This window comes from Saimiri boliviensis, chromosome 9, assembly GCF_048565385.1.
Source record: "Saimiri boliviensis isolate mSaiBol1 chromosome 9, mSaiBol1.pri, whole genome shotgun sequence".
Lineage (NCBI taxonomy): Eukaryota > Metazoa > Chordata > Mammalia > Primates > Cebidae > Saimiri > Saimiri boliviensis.
The window spans coordinates 1,846,696-1,868,376 of record NC_133457.1 but is presented as its reverse complement, the minus strand read 5'-3'; the positions used below and the strand labels follow the sequence as shown (position 1 = coordinate 1,868,376).

The following is a 21,681-nucleotide window of genomic DNA, read 5'->3' as shown; positions in this document are numbered from 1 at the left end:
TGCTCTACAGAAGTATTTTCATCCAATTCTAACAAAATATTCATCATTGTATTTAGTCATTAAATGCTAAACACAGGCTTCAAAATTTAGTTGTTTTCTGCTGATCCCTAACCTAGACTGTTACTTACACGTCTGGATTATTCTTTCCTATACTACCCTGAGTAAATATACAAAGCACTTTTCAGAAAAAAATCTCCCTTCTACAAATTCCTAAATGGCTCCTTTTGAAATAATACATTCTTAGTGCCAGAAAGTGGCTGGGAGAAGTTTTAGAGACTCTCTGAAGTGTGCATTAAACAAGGGTGTACATCAGAATTGACTGCTGTATTTATCCTATAGATATAAATATTTTATTGTTCCATTGTAATAGTAAATGGTGAAAAAGTAAATTTACATTATGGGAGGCTAAATCTTGGTGTACAATTTGACCATTAAAAATAAAAATGATTGGTAACATTTAGAGTGCTTTATACAATCAGGCACCATACTCTAAAGGCTTTAGATATATTAACATTTTAATCCTCATAACCCATCTGTGAGATGAGTAACTATTATTATCCCCACTTTACAAACAAGGAACCCGGGATGGCAGTTCCTTAGACCAAGCAGCCTAGATTCATCCCAGGTAAGCAGAATTCATGCTCTCGAACCCTACAGTGCATTCTCCGTCTACAGTATAGGTAAGTACTTAAGTGGATGGGACCATGGTCCCTCATCTCTGTGAAAAAGTGAGCTTTTGAATTCAATGATTATGATCTGCGTATTTTTTTAAAAGTATGTATTGAAAATGTTTAGAAGGACATATGTCAAGTTGTTAACAGTGGATACCACGATAAGACTTGGTTGGGAGTTTGACAATGAGCATCTATTATTTACACCTTGTATTTCAACTTTTTACCAGCATGTGCTCTACAATAAATATATGCCAGTGACAGCCGCCCCCCCCCCCCCCCCAATTATCTACGACCCAAAACCAAGCACAGGAAAAGACACACACTTACCTTGTGCTACCGTATTAGTCAACAGGTCGTGGGTAGGACAAGGCATTCCACTTGTTTAAAGATGCCCACTCCAAGTTAACCAATACTGTTTAACAAGTACAATTTACCACTGATTGACTCTTGATTTACTGTAAGACTTCATTTACTTCAATACCAAATCTGTCCAACTTCAAAGTTGGACGCTAAAATATTTCTACCACTTCAGGTGGAAATACTAAGATCCGTATTACATAGCTGATTTTTAGGTCGTATTAAACCTGAATTATTTGGTGACTCTAGGCCATCACAAATGGCAGCTCTTCCTTCTGCTAGGAGCTTTAGCTATTTCTCCGTCTCTACCGGGGAGCACTGTTTCTCAGGTATCTAAGTTGGAAAACCAGGTAAATGACATGGTCAAGTAAGTGTACATAAATTAAACCAATACAAACTTAAGGAAAAGGTCTCGTCTTGACAATGTGTAGATTTTTCAGAATCCCGTGTGTTGAATGTGGGAGATGCTGGAAGCTGATCCTGTTTTTAAATGTCTGATTTCTGACTGTGAAGTTGAACGTGACTAGATTTTTAAAGCGAGAGTCGATTTGAGGCGCACACAGAGGCAGTGCTTATTTTCTCCACAGTAGCCAGTCCAGTGCCCGTCCAACCTACGCTTTAGAACTTTCTGGTAGCACAGCAACTCTTAAGGCAGCGCATTCTGACATTAGATTAGTATGTTAGCAAGTTTATTTTTTTAAAAAAATTGGATTGTGATATCTTTTTCAGTACAGATTCCACCCCACTGGTCTTAGTTCTTTTTTTTTTTTTTCTCCCTCTGGGTAAAGCAGAGGTCTTAGTTCTTAAAATATAAATTGTCTGTCCAATTGATCATACAAACCCAACAACGAAGAAACATTAGTAATTGTCTTCTGTACTTTACTAAACACTTTGTGTTTAATGTATTTTAAATTGTAAAGAAATTACAAGGAACTCCTAAAAAAATTTAATACAAAAATATTACAAGTTAGGACAATTAAGCATTGAGACAACATTTAAGAAGCATGCAGAAAAAGTAGCATAGGGTTAACATTTCATTGATGACACAGCACTTTGGTACAGCAGAGAAAAGCACCATAAAACTCACATCTACAGTGTCTTTTCCTCCACTGCGTTTTCCAAATGAATATACTGGTAAACAGGAAACTGATCTGATCCGATATGGATTATACTAGGTAATAAATCTAACCCATTGTAAAGCGTAAAAACCGTGAAATTAAAAATAATCCCTTGTTACTATTCAAATTAATTTCAGCTTTCCCTCAAGCTTGTAGGAATTCTAATCCTTAGGAGTCCAACCCTTTTTGGAAAAGTATACAACGTGGGATACTGTTAGCAATCCATGCCATTCAATAAAAGTTAACCCTTGAAAATGAAAGGATGTCAGTTCTAGGAACTGCTGTGGCTTATTTCTAATAAAACATAAAACTATGCTTGATTTATTTAAGGAAATAAAGAGAAAAAAATAGAAGACCTGGAGAGTGTAAGTTCTTAAAAAACAAAAGAAAAAATATGCTCAATGATTCTTTAAAAAAAGTCTCTAACTCTAAAGGAGTTGGTATTAATTAAAACTAAAAGGTGTCTAAGTCATCTTTCTTAGAGATTATAAAGTTTGTAGTAAGAACTAGCTGAGGAGAAAGTGATTCAACTGTAACTGGCTTATTGTGATGCAACAAAAACGTCCTTGAGGAAGCCCAGCTTCCTACCCTCCTTCAACACAACTACATATTGTTTTGTGCTCAAACAGGTGGCGAGGCAGACAAATGTTATCGAAGGTCTCTTTTAGTTTATGTGAAATAATGTCTTTTAAATACAATATTGATTTTTCAAAAGAATTAAAAATTACAATCCCTTAGCTGATTAGATGCTCTATTATTCTTTAATAAAAATAGTAAATAACCCTTTCATTTAAAAAAATCTTATCTCCTGCAAGAAGTAATAAAAATAGTAAAATTTGTAATTTTATTATGGGCTTAAAGTATATTATTTTGGGAAGCAGTATGTTTATGAAAAACAGTGGTTTGAGTTCTAATCAGTTATAATCGGTTATCTAAGCAGTTATAATCAGTTAACACCAGTATGGGAGAGAATGAACATGTTACAGGTTCTGAAGGCTAACTCGGAGCAGAAAGATTTATTCTACAAATAGAATACTGGAGAAGTAAAAGCAATTAAAATGTAAACAAGAAACTGTAAACAAGAAATACCATCCCTCTCTCTTTACTTGACTAGTAAATAGTCTATACAAACTACAGAGATATCAAAGGTTTTATATATGTACACAGCCAACATAATATCAAAATATATTTTATTCTGGACCTCTTTCAGATCTGATTCAAATTACAGTTGTCAAAGCAATACAATGCAAAGGGGACTGCAACAACAACAACAAAAAAATGTGCCTAGAAAGGATAAAAGGGTCACTGGGGACAGATCATTGTGATGTGGAACCAAAATACATCGTAAGTGTAATTAACATGGTCCAGGACAGCACAGAACATCTATATCAGTCTTCCTTATACAATAATCATGAAAACTGAACAATGAAGTTCTTTAACATGTACAAAAAACTGTCATGGGCTGGTTTACACTTTTACAACAGTTTTAAAGTTAACTGGATAACTAAAGAAATGGTGCAGACATTTTAATCCAGTGCTATAGGTAGGCTCACAGAATTAGACCCAAAGGATTTGTAAAAATAAAAATGAAAACAGTATCGCTACAATGTCAAAGTCAGGAAAGAAGAAAATTTACTTCTGTATTCAAGGGTTACAGAGCTACAAGATGCAGTCTGCGTGTTTCTGTTGGTAATGAGATGGATAAGTACATCAGACTAGATACAACATGCAGAATGTTTTCCTGAACTTATCCAGAAATTCCAAAGAAAACATCATGAAACAGCCTACTAGAAAAAAAAAAAAAAAATATGCCCTAGTTATTCACCCTGCTTCAACACTGTCAACGTAGAGGCAGAAATAAAGAAAGCTATCAATACCTCAGAACTACTGATATAAGACATCAAATTTCTAAATCAGTGTATTAAAAAAGTGAACACTTCCTCTTTTTTCTCTCTTCTACATTTAACTAGAATCATGTTTAAAAAAAAACTGATATTAAATGTGACACTTCAGAGCTACTACTGGAAGGAGTAATTCATAACCTCCGTACCCTCCTTCCATCCCTGCTGATTCAGGAGAAGGGGGAAAACCAAGAAAACAGAAAACCAACCAGGGTCTCTTGTAGATTTGCTGCTATCCCACACAATGTTGGCATTTGCTGCCAGGCCACAATGCTGGTCCACTGAAATAGGGTTTCTGCGGAAACTGTCAACAGGAATTCACCATATGCAAGTACCATCCTTAGCATGTGAGAATCATCACAGGTTCTGTAGAAATGTACAATGTGCTTCGGATAATGAAAATTGTAGCACTGCATTTGAGATTTATTTCTCTACTTATCTAGTAAAACTCGTCATTTTTGCTCACTTAGGTATGATCGTTTGTGATTCCTTTAGCAAAAATGCACAGTCCTCTTTAGGCCTCTACTCAATAATAGTTTACATTACTCTTAACAAAATCATTCTACATAAACAGATAGCTCCTTAAAAATAGTACTCTCTCATTAAATCTAATTTGACAGAAAGAAGCATAAGGAAAACAGGAGTGCTTTATAAGTGAAAAAGTACAAATCTTTGGCCTTTCTCTTGACATCTTCATATGTCAAAAAGCAAAAAACCTTCATGTAATTCAATCTAGTGATTACTTTTTGCACCATAATTTGTTTTTTACACCACAAAAGGAGGCACTTTCAGTATCTGTAAAAGGTATTTAATCCTAAAACATACTTACCTAGAGAATAATTAAACAGAATGCAATACACTCTATTATCTATTAGGAAATTAAGAGTTACCACTTCTAAAAGTCATTTGAAAGTCAATCATGTTATACCTGGTCAATGGCAGAAAACAGGGATTGGAACAAATGTAAGAACTTACGGGATTTCCTACATGGAGGCGAAAAAAGATATTCCTTTATGTTGCTTAAAAGTGGCAGCTGTTCTTTCTTTATTCCATTTCAATCAATGAGTATTCATTCAAGTTTTCCTTTCTATTTTTCCTTATAAGTTTCTTACAGTAGCTTATACAACAACAAATAGCATAGAAAAACTACTGGATTCAATTGATCATCAGGAATAAGTTCTCAGAAAAACACAGGCGGAAAAATGAGCAAGAATCCCAAATACAGAACTTTACAAGCTGTGAAACTTGGTCTCTTGCAATCATGTTACTACTGCTCGAATTAGAGACAATCTTATTTCTGTCTACTGGAGCAGCATCGTGGCACATCAGCAGGCAATGGTGACGCTGAGAACAGCAGCAAAAATATAACAATCGTATGCTCACAAAGAACCCAAGCCTACAAAATGGATACCTTTCAGAAAAGTGTGTACTTAAAAGACCCAAGACGTCAGGATAATAAAGCTCTGTATTTATAATCTTTTATATGTCTTATTGTGGCTAGTATGCTTAAGTAAAATAGCTACAGAAAGAAAAAAAAAAAACAAAAGATGACAATATCATAAAAATGTAGCTGTCTATTTTGGCAGCTATACTGCAGAATTTCTTGACTAACTTTTAATCAGCTGGGAAAAAGTCAATAACTGTATGCAAATGAATAAATTGTCCATATCAAAATACAAAAGTACTATCAATAATCACCTCTGACTTTCAGATTTAAATTCAGTGCAATTCACAAATGCGTCGCTAAAGGAAAATGCAGCTTAAAAGATACTCAAAACATTTGTGTCTATTCCTGGGAGCACATTTTAAAATTATTGCACAGATTTTTTTTATTTTTATTTATTTTTTTAAACAATAACAGAGGTCAACCACAGGTGTGGACCTCCAGCAATAAAAGCAGGAATTCAAGTGCCAGATACTCAGCATATTCGGTTTCCTACGTAAGTCATATGGTAATAAGCTCTACATGTCTCTAATATGATCCAAAACCCTAAAAAGAGCTGGCACAAAACCATCGTGAATGACTGCCTCTCTGGATGTAAATTTTTAAAAATATTATTACAGTATCATAGTCCCCACTAACAACAGCTGGGGTACATAGAACAATGTATTGTGAAATTAAGTGTATTTATTCTCTTTACCAATAGCAAATGCTACCCTACCTTAGTTAAAACCAAGACTTGCTTCAATCAATGCTGTTTTGTAAAAATAGCAAAGCAATGAATGCTGAAAACCAAAGCTGCATTACTTGGGTTAAATCAGTCTCTACTTAAACTTAGAACACAGGTCAAAACTTTTAGTACTAAAAGGCCTCAAAATAATTAGTGACAGAAATAGTGTTATTAATTTGCTAAGCTCAACAATAAGCAATTCCTTAATTAAAATCTTTGAGATAGAAATTTAATGACTATTCTCTTCAGAAATGACATACTTGGATTATGTTAATCATGACAAGCCTTATTAGTCACACATATAAACATAGCCTCATGCAATCATTTGTCTGTATATGTTACTCTTAGTTGCATGAGCACAAGAGGTTTAATATCTATATCTTTAAGAAAATACTTGATATTATCAACAGAGTAAAAGACATGATATAGTAGTGATTACTGGAAAAAAAAATTAGCAGCTTACATCTATCTATATTTGAAAAACGTAGTCACAAGTACCACAAATGCAGAATCAGAGCAGCAGGAAGGTTAGTGCAATTATACTTCTCATAAAAAAAAAAATTCTGAATCACTGCTATTTAAAAACACCTTGAAGCAAGTCTTTTGTTTTAGAGATTTTCTTTAAACTAAGGTAGCAAACATTTTGCCATGTAATGGCAGTGTTATATGCCGTTATCTTGCTTTGTATAAAGAAAACAACATGAGAGATTTTTAATACTGGAGTTTGCTTACATTACATACTTAAGCTTCTACACAGAATGATGGACACTTTGAGAAGCTAATCCTTATCCAGAAACATTTTAATCTCTTAAAAAACAAAGCAAAACAAACAAACAACAAAAACCCAAAACTACTTTGCTCCTTTTCACAATAGTGCACATTTTTACCATAATTTAGTTATGGCTACAAAACATCAGAAGATTTTTTTTTTTTTAACTGTATCTTCTCTATGGTAATTAAAAAAAAAAAAAAAAAAAAAAAAAACCAACTTTGTGCCCTTCTAGTCATTAATTGGCAGAAATATGTCCCAAAAAAGAAACTATTGCATTTAAGCCACATCACCAAAAAAAACAAAGAAAAATTAAAAAAAAAAAAGAAAAGCAAAACAAAACAAAACAAAGAAACAAAAAAAAAAAAAAAAACAGAACCAACAGAGCATAATACCCTTTCACTGATGTGTCTTACAGATCAACATGACCAAAGTCATATGTTTCCATTTAATTTCCGATTCCCCCTTCCACAACATGCACCAACTGAATATATGCTCTGGGAGCCATAAAATGTACCAAACATCTACCTCTTCAAAAGAATGCATTAAAATATTTAAAGAATTTTTTGTTTAAAAGGTGAAAAAAATATAAACAAGAAACTGATTCACTCCCTTACTTCATGCATCCATAATCTAAACCAAAAACAAAATGGTAAAGCAAGAACAAACTACTGCTGCAAGTTTTTGTAAGTCCATTTTCTCTGTACATACAAACTGCTCACTACTGAAGGGAAAAAAGAATATGACCCGTGGGGTCTGCTGATTCAAAGGGGAGGAACAAGGCTGTCATTCAGTATCCAAAAACTGGTACATTATGTTCTGCTTTTATAGTGTATATTTTTCTCTCTTCTGTTTTTCATATCCAAAACTTCTAAATGCTATTTTAGGGGCACAGCAGATTAGATTCCAGCACTTGGTGAACAGAATTCACAAGCTGTGACAAACCTGTCATCTTCAGGGTGCAATTTTGTTTATATACACTGTATGTATATATTTGTTTTAGATTTGGCTGTAGTGGACTGGCCATGGTTCAAGTGGGACTCGTAGCAGTGCGTGGGTCAGGGACAGTCATTTTGGCTATGTACACATTCATAGTCGGTCCATGGCTTCCAACTAGTAGCGCTATTTCCGAAGGTCTAATACACAAACCTGTAAGAAATTCAAATAATCAACCAGTGTATTCAGAATTTCATTGTACATTTTTTGTTTAACTTTTCTATAGTACAATTTGAAATGTTTCTTAGTTCCAAGTTTATAAAACTGGTAAAGCATAATAATCATGGAAATGGGCACTTAACTGACAGAAATCAGACAGATCATTTAAGAAGATCAAGAGAACAACCATGAGCTCAAACTATGGGGGAAAAACCAGGGCTAGGATTTCTAGGAATTACTCTCTGCTTATTACAAAGGAGAAGGAAAATGCCAAAAACAGAGCATTCCCTATCCACTGGACTCGAATGAAAGGTATCACAGATTATATTCAGCTACAGCCTCAGTAAACAGCTACCCTTTCCCGTCTTCCATTGCTTCTACAGCTTTGGAAGCCGTATTTGCATTGCTGTAAAGAGCTGGCCAACCTCATCCCGAAAATCTTTCAGTATCACACATTCCTCAACAGAGGAACCAACTGCCCCTAATCCCACCTTCCCTGGGCCAACAAAGTCTTCCGTGAAGAGGACAAAGTAGAAATACCCATTAAAAATCCCAGTCATTCTCCGAGTGCTACTCTGGTATACCCAATTTCATAAATGAAGGTTCACATGAAAAATAACTGTCCATGTCTAGATTAGAAGGCACTCTTTTGCTAAGGACAGCCTGAATTTTGTTTGCACTATTTGAATGCAATGCACATGAAACGTTTACAGCCTCAGGGTAAAAAAAAAAAAAAAAAAAAAAAAAAAAAATTCTTTATCATATCTTAAAATTTATTTTGAAAAAGAAAAAAAAAAACCCACTTTTGTATCGCTAACAATGAGCTGCATGCTACTGTGAACACACGCCCAACCCCTCTCTGGAAACACTTCACTGTACTTACTGAACCATCTGATGCACTGGCTCCAACTTTGTCTCCTGCTGCATTCCAGCAAACTTCAAAAATTCCACCTGTTCCCCTATAGCTGTGAACTAGAGCACCTGTCTAAAAGAATGAAAAACAAAATCTTAAAAGTCATATACATAACTCCAAATCCTGAGATAAAAATATTACACAGCCTTATTTCTAGCAATGAGAGGAAGAAGTTAGCTTCAAATATAAAAATAAGTTCTGAAACTCTTTTATGTTTTTTATGAAAAGATAGTATCAGCCTGTTCTCAAAAGATTACTCACACACACACACACACACATTCAGTTTCTCCAGTGTTGATAACAAGGTATCTGGTCTCTCTGACATAGCCAACAACAGCTAGAAGTAAACATTCAGTGCATCACATGAAATAAGTTTTTGTTGTTGCTAAATGATGCATGAGTCTAGCTAACATGTAGAGAAAAAAATAAACTCAGTATTTCTTTGGCAAAACAGCTTAAAGACGAAATATAACTAACTAGTCAAGATAATTCCAGTAAAAGTCTGCTATTCACTCCATATTTACTGAGCAGTCCCTAAGCCAGGAGATTATAAAAGCAGCTAAAATAACGTATGTACTCTTTTTTTGAGACAGGGTCTGGTTTTGTCACCCAGGCTGGATACGGCTGTGCAATCAGAGCTCACTGCATTTTCTTACTCCTGGCCTACAGTGATCCTCCCCTGCCTCTGCCTCCTGAGTAGCTAGGATTACAGGTGCATGCCACCATGCCGAACTAATTTTTAAAAAATTATTTGTAGAGACAAGCCCTCAACATGTTGCCAAGGCTGCTCTTGAACTCTTAGCCTCAAGCAGTCCACTCACTCTGGTTTCCCAAAATGTTGGGATTATAAGCATGCGCCACAGCGCCCAGACAAACACGTACACCATTCTTGAAAGGTGTTGTTAAGTGTAAACAAAAAACACAGCCAGGAATACTAACAATTTCACTGTTCAGCGACCACTGAAGAATTAAATCTCAGTCCAAAAATAATATTATCCTACGAAACCAGTCAATTAACAGGACAAAGATCGGAGGTCCTGTTGTGAAAACTGAAAAATGTGCTTCTGGTGTTCTGCCCTGGCAAATCAGAAAAGTGACCCCTGCAGCTTTACGGTAACCTGAAGTCAAGCTAGAGGTAGATCTATTTAAAAACAACAGGGCAACAAACCATACACCTTGAAAATACCTCCCATTCAGCCTATCCAAGTTGACCACTAGGCTGGAAGAGGCTAGCTTTCCTCTTCAAATTTAGCCTGGTAACGTGGCACCAATCACAGATGCATTGCTACTGATGAAGTGCTACTGACTGTCAGGCTGAGAAGGCTCACTGTTTTGTTGACTTAAAATTTCTGCCAACTTAAAATGTCTTATAATTTATGAGATTAAGTTCAACTATAGTAGGCTTTGAGTATCTATGGTTAACGAGAGAAAAAAGTAGCACCAACAAAATATTAGGTAAAAAAATCTGTCGTCAACCTACGGACATTCTACAGTCAACTTGGGGGTTAAAAAAACAGAAGAACTTTCTTTTAAAAGCACTTACCAATCTTGAACTGGGCTATAATGCACCAAAACAGTATAGACAACAAGGCAGAGCTATGACATTTAAAAAGGCCAATGGCTTGGATCATCATAATCGACGTCCAATTTGTACGTATGCTGGGGCAAGACTTCTACTTTACTCACCAAATGCTTAGGAAACTCATACGAGAAAGGGGAAACAAAACACCTAGACGTATATACGACGGACGGACAACGGCTTTCTCCTGCACTGAAAATTCACTCTTTTACTATTTTCAAAGCTTGAAAAAGACTTTAGGTACACAATAATGACAACAAAGTAATACAGACAGTTGGTCACATGCCCTTACATGTCTTGTAATATCTTCCATGAGCACCCTACAGTTCTATACCCAAATTTCATTAAAATTGACTTTGTCACAATGGACTGAGTTCACTGAACGTGTTCTAAACACAAGCAACAACCAGTAGGTAAAAGGAATATATTTTTAAAAAGACGTCCTTCTCAGGAACTTTTAAGGCACCTCTGAACACACTGGGAAGAAAGATCTTTAGAGAGAAATTATGAAACTTTACTGAAGTGATAAAAGACAAATAAATGGAGACAGAGCACATTTGTGGGTGACAGAACTCAATGATCACAATTTTCCCTAATGTCACCTATAAATTCAAGGTTCTCATAAACAGAATTTTATACTGTTTTGGAAATATCAAGGGCTAAAGTGGCAAGAACAGAAACACAATTCTGAAGACCAACAAGAGGGATTTATAAAGTTAGAATTATTAAAACTATGCTATTGATTCAGATAAGGCAAACATACCAACAGAATCAGAGAGGACGCCTAACAAACCACACATACGTGAACCTGGTACATGAAGTAAGTGGCGTTATGAAAACAGAAAGGGGACGATGAATGGTGCTAAGACAACTGACTACCCAAATGGAAAGACAAAATTAAATCTGTCCTCACACCATATATAAAAATCAGTGCCAACGGGGCTAAAAAACGTAAGTGGAAAGGAATAAAACTTAAATATTTACTTCATGAAAAAATACCGGACCTCAGTGACAACTATAAGGAAAAATGTATTAATATATATAATATATATAAACCTATCGAAAAAGCTAGATCTAGCTGAGCACAGTGGCGTGTGCCTGCAGACCCAGCTAATGGGACGCTGAGGTGAAAGGATCTCTTCAGCTCAGGAGTTCGAGTCCACCCTAGGCAACACAGCAGGACCTCGTCTCTAAAAATAATTAATTAAAAAAAGAGAAAGATAAATACATCTAAAGATTAACATTAATAACTTCCATATGAGCTGGGCATGCTGCCTCATGCCTGTAATCCTAGCACTTTGGAAGACCAAGGCAGGTGACCAGACTGGGCAACATGGTTAAACCCCATCTATACCAAAAAAAAAAAAAGAAAAAAAAAAAAAAGAAAATCCCACAAAAATTAGCTGGGTGTGGTGGCATGCACCTATGATCTCAGCTACTTGGAAAACTGAGGTGGGAGTGACCAGTTGAGCCCAGGAAGGTCAAGGCTGCAGTGAGCCTGATAATGTAAGGATCAAGGAAAATGGGAAATCCCAAATATTGTGATTAGAAGTGTAAATGGCTGTCTGCACGCTGAAGAGCAGTTAGGCACAAACACATAAAAATACCCTATGGGCCATGATTTTCACTTACAGATACATATGTATGTATGTATGTATGTATGTATGTATACTAAAGCATTAGACAAAGTTTCATTCATGTGCACAAGGAAACATGTAAGGATGTGCCAGTAATGTTACATATTTTTAAGTTCCCCAAAAGGAAAATGAATTTAAAAATTAATATATTCGCATAATGATCTGAAATCCTCTAAATAAATCATTCTAGAGATAAAAGTATTAATGTGATATTTCAAAAATCAAAGTGGTGAAAAGTACAAGCATGAAAAGATACACAACAGAAGACACAAAACAGCGTACGATTTATTACAATTTTACCACAGAAAATAGCAGTATATATCATTTATCATGGGAATGACAGGCACTCTCTTCAGGATTGCTATAGCCTCTAGGGAGAAAGAGGAAAATGGAGGCGAACACTTGAGCTGTATCTATTAACATTTTATCAGGTAGAAATAGGAAGGAAGAGATTCACAACAGTGTGGCAACATGCTCTTTTCATTTAAATCTGAGCAGTAGGTATATGAGTGTTATGTTATTTTCTGTTTGAAATGGGTAATTATTAAAAGTGAAAATGAACGAAGACTAACTTGAATATACATGGAAATTATATTATTTAGATTTAGATTCACTTTCACCAACTCTAACTGTTGTTGAGTTTAAGTTTGGTTGGGTGCATGATTAGCTGTCTTCCCACAAACAAAAAGTTGAACTAAAATTTAGAAAAGCGTTTTTAAATCATCTTATCATATTACAGAATATATCCAACACAGGCATACATTCATCAAGACAGAAAATACGGTAGGTAAGAAAGTAATGATGAAAAATTAAAGCAGAACATTTTTACTTAATTTTATTTATTTATTTTTCTGGTCTCACTTTGTCGCCCTGGCTGGAGTGCAGTGGTGCCATCTTGGCTCACTGCAATCTCCACCTCTAGGTTCAAGTGATTCTCTCTCAACTGGAACTGCAGACATGCATCATCATGCCTGGGTAATTTTTGTTATTTTTAGGAGATGGGGTATCACCATGTTAACCAGCCTGGTCTTGAACTCCTGACCTGAAGTGAACCGCCCGTGTCAGCCTCGCAAAGTGCTGGGATTACAGGCATAAGCCAGCTTGTGCTGCCTAAAGTTTTATTAGAAGGCCCAGCATGGTGGCTCATGCCTGTAATCCCAGCACTTTGGGAGGCTGAGGTGGGAGGATCCCTTGAGCTCAGGAGTTCGAGGCTCAGGGAACATAGAAAGACCCCGTCCTGCACTTAAAGAAAAATAAAAATATTAATTTTTTAAATTAAAATATAATGTAAGATTCAGGTTTAATAATCATTTGTTCAACTAGCAAAAATCTGCAACTCACATTACTAACTCTATAAAGAGCTGCTAGAAATCAAGACAACGGTTAATCCAGTTGAAAGAATGGAAAAAACATGATCAAACAGTTCACAGAAAACTAACATGTACACTTAAATATATTAGATTCCCCATGTCACTTTTAAGAAAAATGCAAATTTAAAACTATGCTGAAATTCCATTTTTCCCCAATAGATTGAACTGAGGTAATATATTCTGTTATATTGCCAGTGGTAGTGTAAAATGAAAGAAACACAATGCTTTTATTCATAAAAAGAAGTTAGCCGTCTGCTCTTCCCGGGGTTGGGAAAAGCTGGGTTGAGAGGGCAGGGGTTAAAAAAAAAAAAAAGTTAGGAAGAAATAAAAACTAATAAAAGTTGTTACCAGCAGGAGATGAAGCCAGAAATGGGATAACCTTCTCAGTGATAGCTGTATACAAGGTTTTTCTCTGAACTGTATGAATGCATGATGTAATAAAAAAGTCTTGAAAGTAAGTTATGAAAATTAATTTGTGAAATGAACTGTAGTGGCAGTCACCTACGCAAAACGAAATACCCCATGACGACTTAACATGTGTGCACTACAACCAACGAAGATGTGATGACTGAGAAGGGAGGGTTGAGCCCAGTGACTGCTATTAAAAAAGTGTAGTTCATGGTGCATAAAAACTAAAACACTGGCCGGGCGCGGTGGCTCACGCCTGTAATCCCAGCACTTTGGGAAGCCGAGGTGGCTGGATCACCTGAGGTCAGGAGTTCAAGACCAGCCTGGCCATCATGGTGAAACCCCATCTTTAAAAATAAAAATAAATAAAAAAATTAAAAAGTTTAAAAAACCTAAAACACTGAGATTTTAAAAACGGAAAGCAACAGGCTGTTTTCTCCACTTCTAAGAAAGAATCTCTGAAACACTACACATACTAACTGAAAAGTAGTGTAGTTTTAAGTTTCTTTCTCATAAATCATTCCATTCAGCCATAAAATCTGGTCCCTTGATACAATTTTTACCGCTCATCTATATCCGCTTCAGAGACAATTATTTTGGAAAATAAAATCTGTCATTTATCTAAATAAATACATCTTAAACATTCACATTTGATATCTTGAAATAAAACACTTGAAAAAATAAAGAATAAAATAATAATATTAATAAAACAAGCACTCTAAATCCATTTCAAAATTCTGGTCTCCATATATAACTTCAGTTGGTTTATCTCTTATTTTAAAACCAAGAGTTAAATTAATGCCACAGGAGCAGTGACAACCAAATGTGGGGTGGGGAAGAGGAGAGCATACAGGCAAATGCTTCTAAGAGTACTTGACCGTTTAAAGAATGGAGCCTTACCTGTGTGTTCCAGATGTGTACACATTTGTCAAAAGAACCACTTGCCAGGTACCTGCCATCAGGACTGAAAGCTACACTGTACACAGGCTCTTGGTGTTTTGTCAAGGTATGGATGCATATCCCTCGGTCTACATCCCATAACCTAACAGTAGAATCGAAGGATGCACTGAAAAGGGAAAGAAAGAAAGTTCATTTCCAAGTAACGAAATACTCCCCCAACCTTGCCGCCGCCCGACCTCCCATGTTCAGCCACATCTAACAGCCAAATTCTTAATGAGAAGCGGTCCGACTGGTCTGTTAGGAAGAATATTCTGTGAGCTCTCAAGTCAGTGACGAGAAAACAATAAATAAATAAAATTTAGAAAGAAGACAAAGCTAAACAAGAGGAAAACATAAAGGAATCTCCCAAGTCCAGGATTAGAAAACATAAATGTTTTAAGTTTTGCTGTATTTACTGATTTATTGAATTCCTTTTCTTTAAATAATCCTTCTTTCACATAGTTTTGGACACTGAAGTGAACACGTTTTTCCATTTATCTTTTTTCCCCTAAACATACTGAAGACACTTAATTTTGCTATGCCTCAATTGCTTGGACTGTAATCAATATTTGATCATTTCAACATATCACTATGACTTGAAAAAATAACAACATCCTGTGTTTAAAGATCATCCTTAAGGAACCAAACTAAATGCCACCAACTAACAAGTGGATACAGAGAATGTGGTAGGTATATTCCATAAAAGGGAATGAAATAATGTCTTTTGCAGTGACCTGGATGTACTTGAAGACCATCATTCTAACTGAAGTAACTCAGGAATGAAAAACCAAGCATGTTCTGACTTCTAAGTGGGAGCTACGCTATGCGGACACAGAGGTTTAAGAATGATATGATGAACTCTGCAGTCTCAAGGTGAGGGTCGGGGGAAGGCTGAGAGGGAGGTGAGGAAAGAAGGGCTACATACTGGGTACACGACACTGTTTGCAAAATCACTGCACTAAAATCCCAGCAATCGCCACTAAAGAACTTATTCTTGTAGCCAGAAGCCACCTGTACACCAAAAACTATTGAAATTTTTAAAAACGGAAAAAAAAAAAAAAAAAAAACCCCACTTCATGAAATCTTCCCTAAATTTCTGTCATATTTATCAGATTTTTTACTTGTAGAAGACTCATAAAAGGAAGATTAAAACAGAAATATCACCTTGCTAACATAAGGTTGGCATTTGGATTATTAGTCCCTGGTCCTGTTGGACTCCATTTGATAGTATAAATTTCTTTATTATGTGCTTGCAAATCATGGACACAATTGTCTTGTTTCATACTCCATATCTAAACAAAAAAGAAAAATGTATATGATTATTTTCCCATAAGTGAATATACTTAAAATATTATCCTGACATTTAAAATACTGTAATGACAGCGGAAAATGACTGATATAACAAGTGTGATAACAGTAGAGAATATTTACAAGAAACTGAAGTGCAATAGGATATATTTAATATTTACATCTCTGTAAAAAAAATAGCTTTAAGCCCTTTAAAATATTCACTATTACAAAGTTTGAAGACTGAATTAACTATAGTTGTTCTAAGATTAATTTGGATAGGGTATTAATTCTAAAATGCTGAAGGCACGGGTTTTACACTGTCCCTTAAATAAAAGATCTACATCATAAATGGCTCTTAGAAGTTTAGAATCAGGAAAACCTTGCAATGAAAAACTGAAATAACAACTCACAAAGAACTGTAAAAAGTAACATATGAAATAAAGTTCAAATGAAAAGTATGGGGGTGGGGGGAGTAGAAAAAAGTAGTCAAAGTAGAGAATAAGCCTTTCCTGAGATGAAAATATGCCTATGTACATAGATTTAAAGTGTATATTACTAGGATAAAAGGCAGGAGAAAGCAAAAAAAAGTGTGTATTATTTTTGAGCAAAAATAGAAATCAACACCAAGAGAATTTCTGGGGGGAAAAAAATCACTCAACAAAGACATCATAGGTCCTGGAATATCTCCTTAACACAAACGCATACAACACCCCAAACCCAAGGGCCAAGCAGTAACGAAATCAGCTCGACTTTACGTTTCTGTGACACAACCGTTAGAAGACTATGAGGCATCACCGTGGTTTTGGTGACCTATGCATTTACAAGCCCAAGTGCAATACATGTAAATGACATGTTTTCGGAAGTGGTTTCATGAGACTTTTCTAATTCACAGAATTTGACGCTGCTGACCACTCTCATCTCATTCTCTACATGCTTTCTTTTTCTCCTTTGGTCATTCCTTTTCAGTTCAGTTTCCTTTGGAAAGCTCATGTCCCTTGATTTGGCGATTGTTCGAGTTGACGACTTAACTTTTCTAGGTCCTCGCTTTTCTTTTCTTACTCTGTACTACCTATACAGTTCTGCCCCTGCGCAATTTTTTTTTTTAATTTTGAGACGGAGTTTCGCTCTTGTCACCCAGGCTGGAGTGCAATGGCGCGATCTCGGCTCACCGCAACCTCCGCCTCCCGGGTTCAGGCAATTCTCCTGCCTCAGCCTCCTGAGTAGCTGGGATTACAGGCACGCGCCACCATGCCCAGCTAATGTTTTGTATTTTTAGTAGAGACGGGGTTTCACCATGTTGACCAGGATGGTCTCGATCTGTTGACCTCGTGATCCACCGCACCCGGCCTCAAATTTTTTATTTTTTGAGACAGACTCTCACTCTGTCACCCAGGCTAGACTGAAATGGCGCGATCTTGGCTCAGTGCAAACTCCGCCTCCCAGATTCAAGCGATTTTCCTGCCTCAGACTCCTGAGTATCTGGGACTACAGGCATGCAGCACCACGCCCAGCTAATTTTTGTATTTTTAATAGAGGCAGGATTTCACCATGTTTGCCAGGATGGTCTCAAACTCTTGACCTCATGATCCACCCTCCTTGGCCTCCCAAAGTGCTGGGATTACAGTCATGAGACACCACACCTGGTCCCCCAAATTTTATTTTTTTGACATGAAGTCTCACTCCACCACCCAGGCTGGCGTGCAATGGCACAATCTTATCTCACTGCAACCCCTGTCCCTCAGGTTCCAGCGATTCTCCTGCTTCCGCCTCCCAAGTAGCTGAGATTACAGTCTTGTGCCACCACGCCTGGCTAAATTTTGTATTTTTAGCAGAGATGGGGTTTCACCATGTTGACCAGCATGGTCTCAAATTCCTGACCTCAAATGAACTGCCTGCCTGAGCCTCTCAAAGTGCTGAAACTACATGTGTGAGCCACCAGGCTCAGCCATGCTCAAGGCTTTTCATGACCACCTACCTGCTGAGAATTCCCAGTTTTTAATCTTGAGCTTACAGTTCTCTAAGCATCAGTCCCACCTATCACCTCCACTTGCATGACTCAAAGACACTGCTCAGGCTCAACGATACCTTCCCATTCCATCTTGCATTCCCTGTTCTCAGAAAATGGCCTATTACATATTATCCGTCCATTGCAGGTTTTGTGTTAAAATCCTGTATGACATTTAAATATGCTTAGGATGAAGAACACCTCTCTAACCATTTTTAGTTTTAAGCTCTCTCCAGCTTCAACTCAGCACGTGGCACAAGGCCCTCTGGACACGACCCTCTGTCATTTGTCATTTCCTCGTATGTGTCACACACAGTTCCAGATGAAGGTTTTCACGTTATAAGCATGAATGCATGTGCATGGGAGGAAAAGCCAAAGATGAAAGCATTAAGAAAAGTATTTCTACTAGGAATTTTGTAAGGGATCCCAGACTTAAGAACTGTGTAACTAAAAACACAGCTTAAGGGAAAAAACCTCACAGGTTCCCACGGTTACATTTAATCTGTTCAAAGTAGCAGGAAAAGCAGTTTTCCCTCGTGATTTTCCTATCTGTAAGGGCCATCACATCTGCAGTCCTTGGGACTGCAAAGTGAAGGATCAAACTGTTTTGAGGAGAAAGTTGGCTGTTGCAAAAGAGGGCTCGAAGCTTCACTGATTTTGGAAATCAGTATTAGGTCGCTCTTTACCTCAAAATGCTTTTTTCCCCAACCGCGGACTATGATGTGACTCTGGTGTGCTTAGGTGCAAGACAGAAGTTTTGCTTTTCATTACACAAGAAAAACACAGATCCATGGTGAGGTGTGGATGCTGGTGAGTCAATGAGGCTGACTCGCTGAGAGATTCTCTGCTATGCATCCGTCTCCCAGCAATGGTGATATACATTCATACCACAGCAAAATCAAATGAATACATCGCAAAGAATCTCAACCAAATCCATGAATGCTACAAAGATCTTGAGTACTTACCCGCCAAATATTTCTATATGCAAATAAACTTTAATTGTATCAACATATTACTTTCTAATGGCGAACACAATTTATAGCATGACCTTTCTCACTACTGGTGATGGCTAATTTTATCTTTCTAACTGAGTCACAAGGTACAGATATTTGGTTAGATGTTATTTCCAGCTGTGACTGAGGTGTTTCCAGCTGAGATGAGCACTGAACTCAGCTGACTGAGAAACGCAGCCTGCCCTCGCCAACGTAGGACAGCATCACTCAGTCCAGTGAGGCTCCAGCCAGAACAAAAGCGCCGAGGAAGCGGCCTGACGGTGGGGTTGGTATACCGGTCTTCTGCTCCTGGACTGGGACTTACACCATTGGCACTTCTTCTCTGGCCTTGGACTGGAACTGTATCTCCAGCTTTCATGGGTCTCCAGCTTGTAGACAGCAAACTGTGGAACTTCTCAGTCTCCGTATTCATGTGAGTCAATTTCTCATAGTAAATCAATCATCCATCCATCCAACCATCCATCCATCCATCCATCTGTTTATCTTCTCATTGGTTCTGTTTCTCTGGAGAACCCTAACTTAATCGGGTATCCTAAGTTCCACTGTATCATAAGCCATCATTTTAACATAATTTATTTGCTATATTCAAATATTTTTATGTATTTCCGAAAAGAAAGTATAAAATTTTAAAAGTAACGGTTAGCCATTTATCACATTGCAGTTCTCATCCAGGCCTAAACACTCAAAGTAAGAGAAACCTTCTAAATGGTCTTAGTAACATTCTAAATGGCCAGAGCAACCATACCATGTGACACCCCCATCCCAATTCTCTCTACTCAGCAAATTACCTTTAAAGTCATGTCATCAGAACAGGAGGCCAGGAGATTGCCAGTTGGGTCCCATTTGATAGCATTTACTTCATTCTAAAAATAACAGTAAATATTCACATTTTCATTGTACAGACTGGGTAGCTATCTGAATATTAGACATACATACTTTAAAACTATTCTAAAACATTGTTAATCATGACCACTTCAACGTGGGAAAAAACGGTTTCTTACCGTATGTCCTTGGAATGTTTTAATAGGTCTGTCTTGTCCCAATTTACAGACGTGAATGCACATATCTGTACTACAAGAAGCAAAGGTGTTGTTGCTCTGCCAGTCAACGTCCAGGGCTGGGGCTGTGAAGGAGCAAAGGTCAGGATGACATTCATTCCACACAGACTGAAATCCTGGAGTTTCAGCTTTGCACTACTGTTAACTCATAAAATAGGCTAATAGGCATTTAAACATTTTATTTTTGACTTTTTAAGGTCTTACCAAAAAAATTCAAAATTAAGGTATTTATATATAACAAATATTAACAAAGTTTAGTTTATTTCCATGTGAGGCAGACCCTAAGAGAAAATCCACTGGCCTAGTAACTGGGAGAGCCGAGCTGTAACATTACTAGGCCTGGGTCTTGGGTTCTCTGTCACACAATTAAATGTGACGATATCATGCTTTTCATTTCTAAATTCCATGAGCGTTCAATGGACAAGAAGCTTTGGTTCTGTCACCGCCTAATTAGTGGACACAAGCAAGTCACTTAACTTCTCATGACATATCCTCATCTAAAGAGTGGGGAATAACACACAAGTTGAGCACCCCAATCTGAAAATCCAAAACCCACAATGCTCCAAAACCTGCAACTGTTTGAATGCTAACATGATGCCACAAGCGGAAACTTCCCTACATTAAATGCTTAATACAAACTTTACTTCATGCATAAAACTAGTAAAAATACTGCATAATGATACCATCCGGCTATGGCATAAGACGTATGGAAAATATAAAGTAATTTCATGTTCAGACTTGGGTCCCATCCCCAAGATATTGCTTTATGTATATGCAAATATTTCAAAATCAGAAAAAAAAAATCAAAAATGCAAAACACTCCTGGTCCCAAACACTTAGATAAGGGATACTAAACTCACACTGTCTTTAAGCTTAGTATACATGGTGAAGACCAGGCGAGGTAACGTGTGTGCAAGGTACTTTGTAAATCAGAAAAATGTTATGCTGAATAAGTATCATTCCCATTAGCATCTACTCAACTAACAAATGGCATATGGCATATGATTTGCAAATAATTTTCTTCTAAGCAATTTCTGTCAAATATCTCTTAAAATCTGTTCTGGTCAAACACCTCTTAAAATCAAATGCCTCTTAAAATCAATGAATTTAAAACTTCCTAAGCCCCAAAGCAGGCTGGCATTTAATACTTAGTCTGATTTTAGCTCTGGAATTTATTAAACATCCTTTTCCTTTATCTTCCACTGCTGCAAGGTGCAAAGGAGCTCCCCGACTAGCAACTCAGATTACGGTGATGATAGTGAATAACTGGGTTAAATGAGTAACCGGGTTAAGCAACAGAAGCATACCAAGGACACTGGATTTA

The 21,681-nt window shown here is 36.8% G+C and overlaps 1 protein-coding gene across 8 annotated transcripts in view; it reads right to left on the bottom strand.

Moving 5' to 3' along the window:
* Nucleotides 1-5,070: 5,070 nt before the first annotated feature.
* Nucleotides 5,071-21,681, bottom strand: part of TBL1XR1 (TBL1X/Y related 1) — a 186,154-nt gene continuing 169,543 nt past the window's right edge. For all 8 annotated transcript variants that reach the window (XM_039480216.2, XM_074405408.1, XM_039480213.2 and 5 more), the window contains 6 exons: nt 20,301-20,422; nt 20,088-20,162; nt 16,156-16,283; nt 14,953-15,118; nt 9,029-9,130; nt 5,071-8,139 (listed from right to left, as the gene is read on the bottom strand). In XM_039480216.2, the coding sequence (XP_039336150.1) occupies nt 8,113-8,139; nt 9,029-9,130; nt 14,953-15,118; nt 16,156-16,283; nt 20,088-20,162; nt 20,301-20,422 (620 nt within the window). In that variant the 3' untranslated portion in view covers nt 5,071-8,112. The remainder of the gene's footprint in view (nt 8,140-9,028; nt 9,131-14,952; nt 15,119-16,155; nt 16,284-20,087; nt 20,163-20,300; nt 20,423-21,681) is intronic.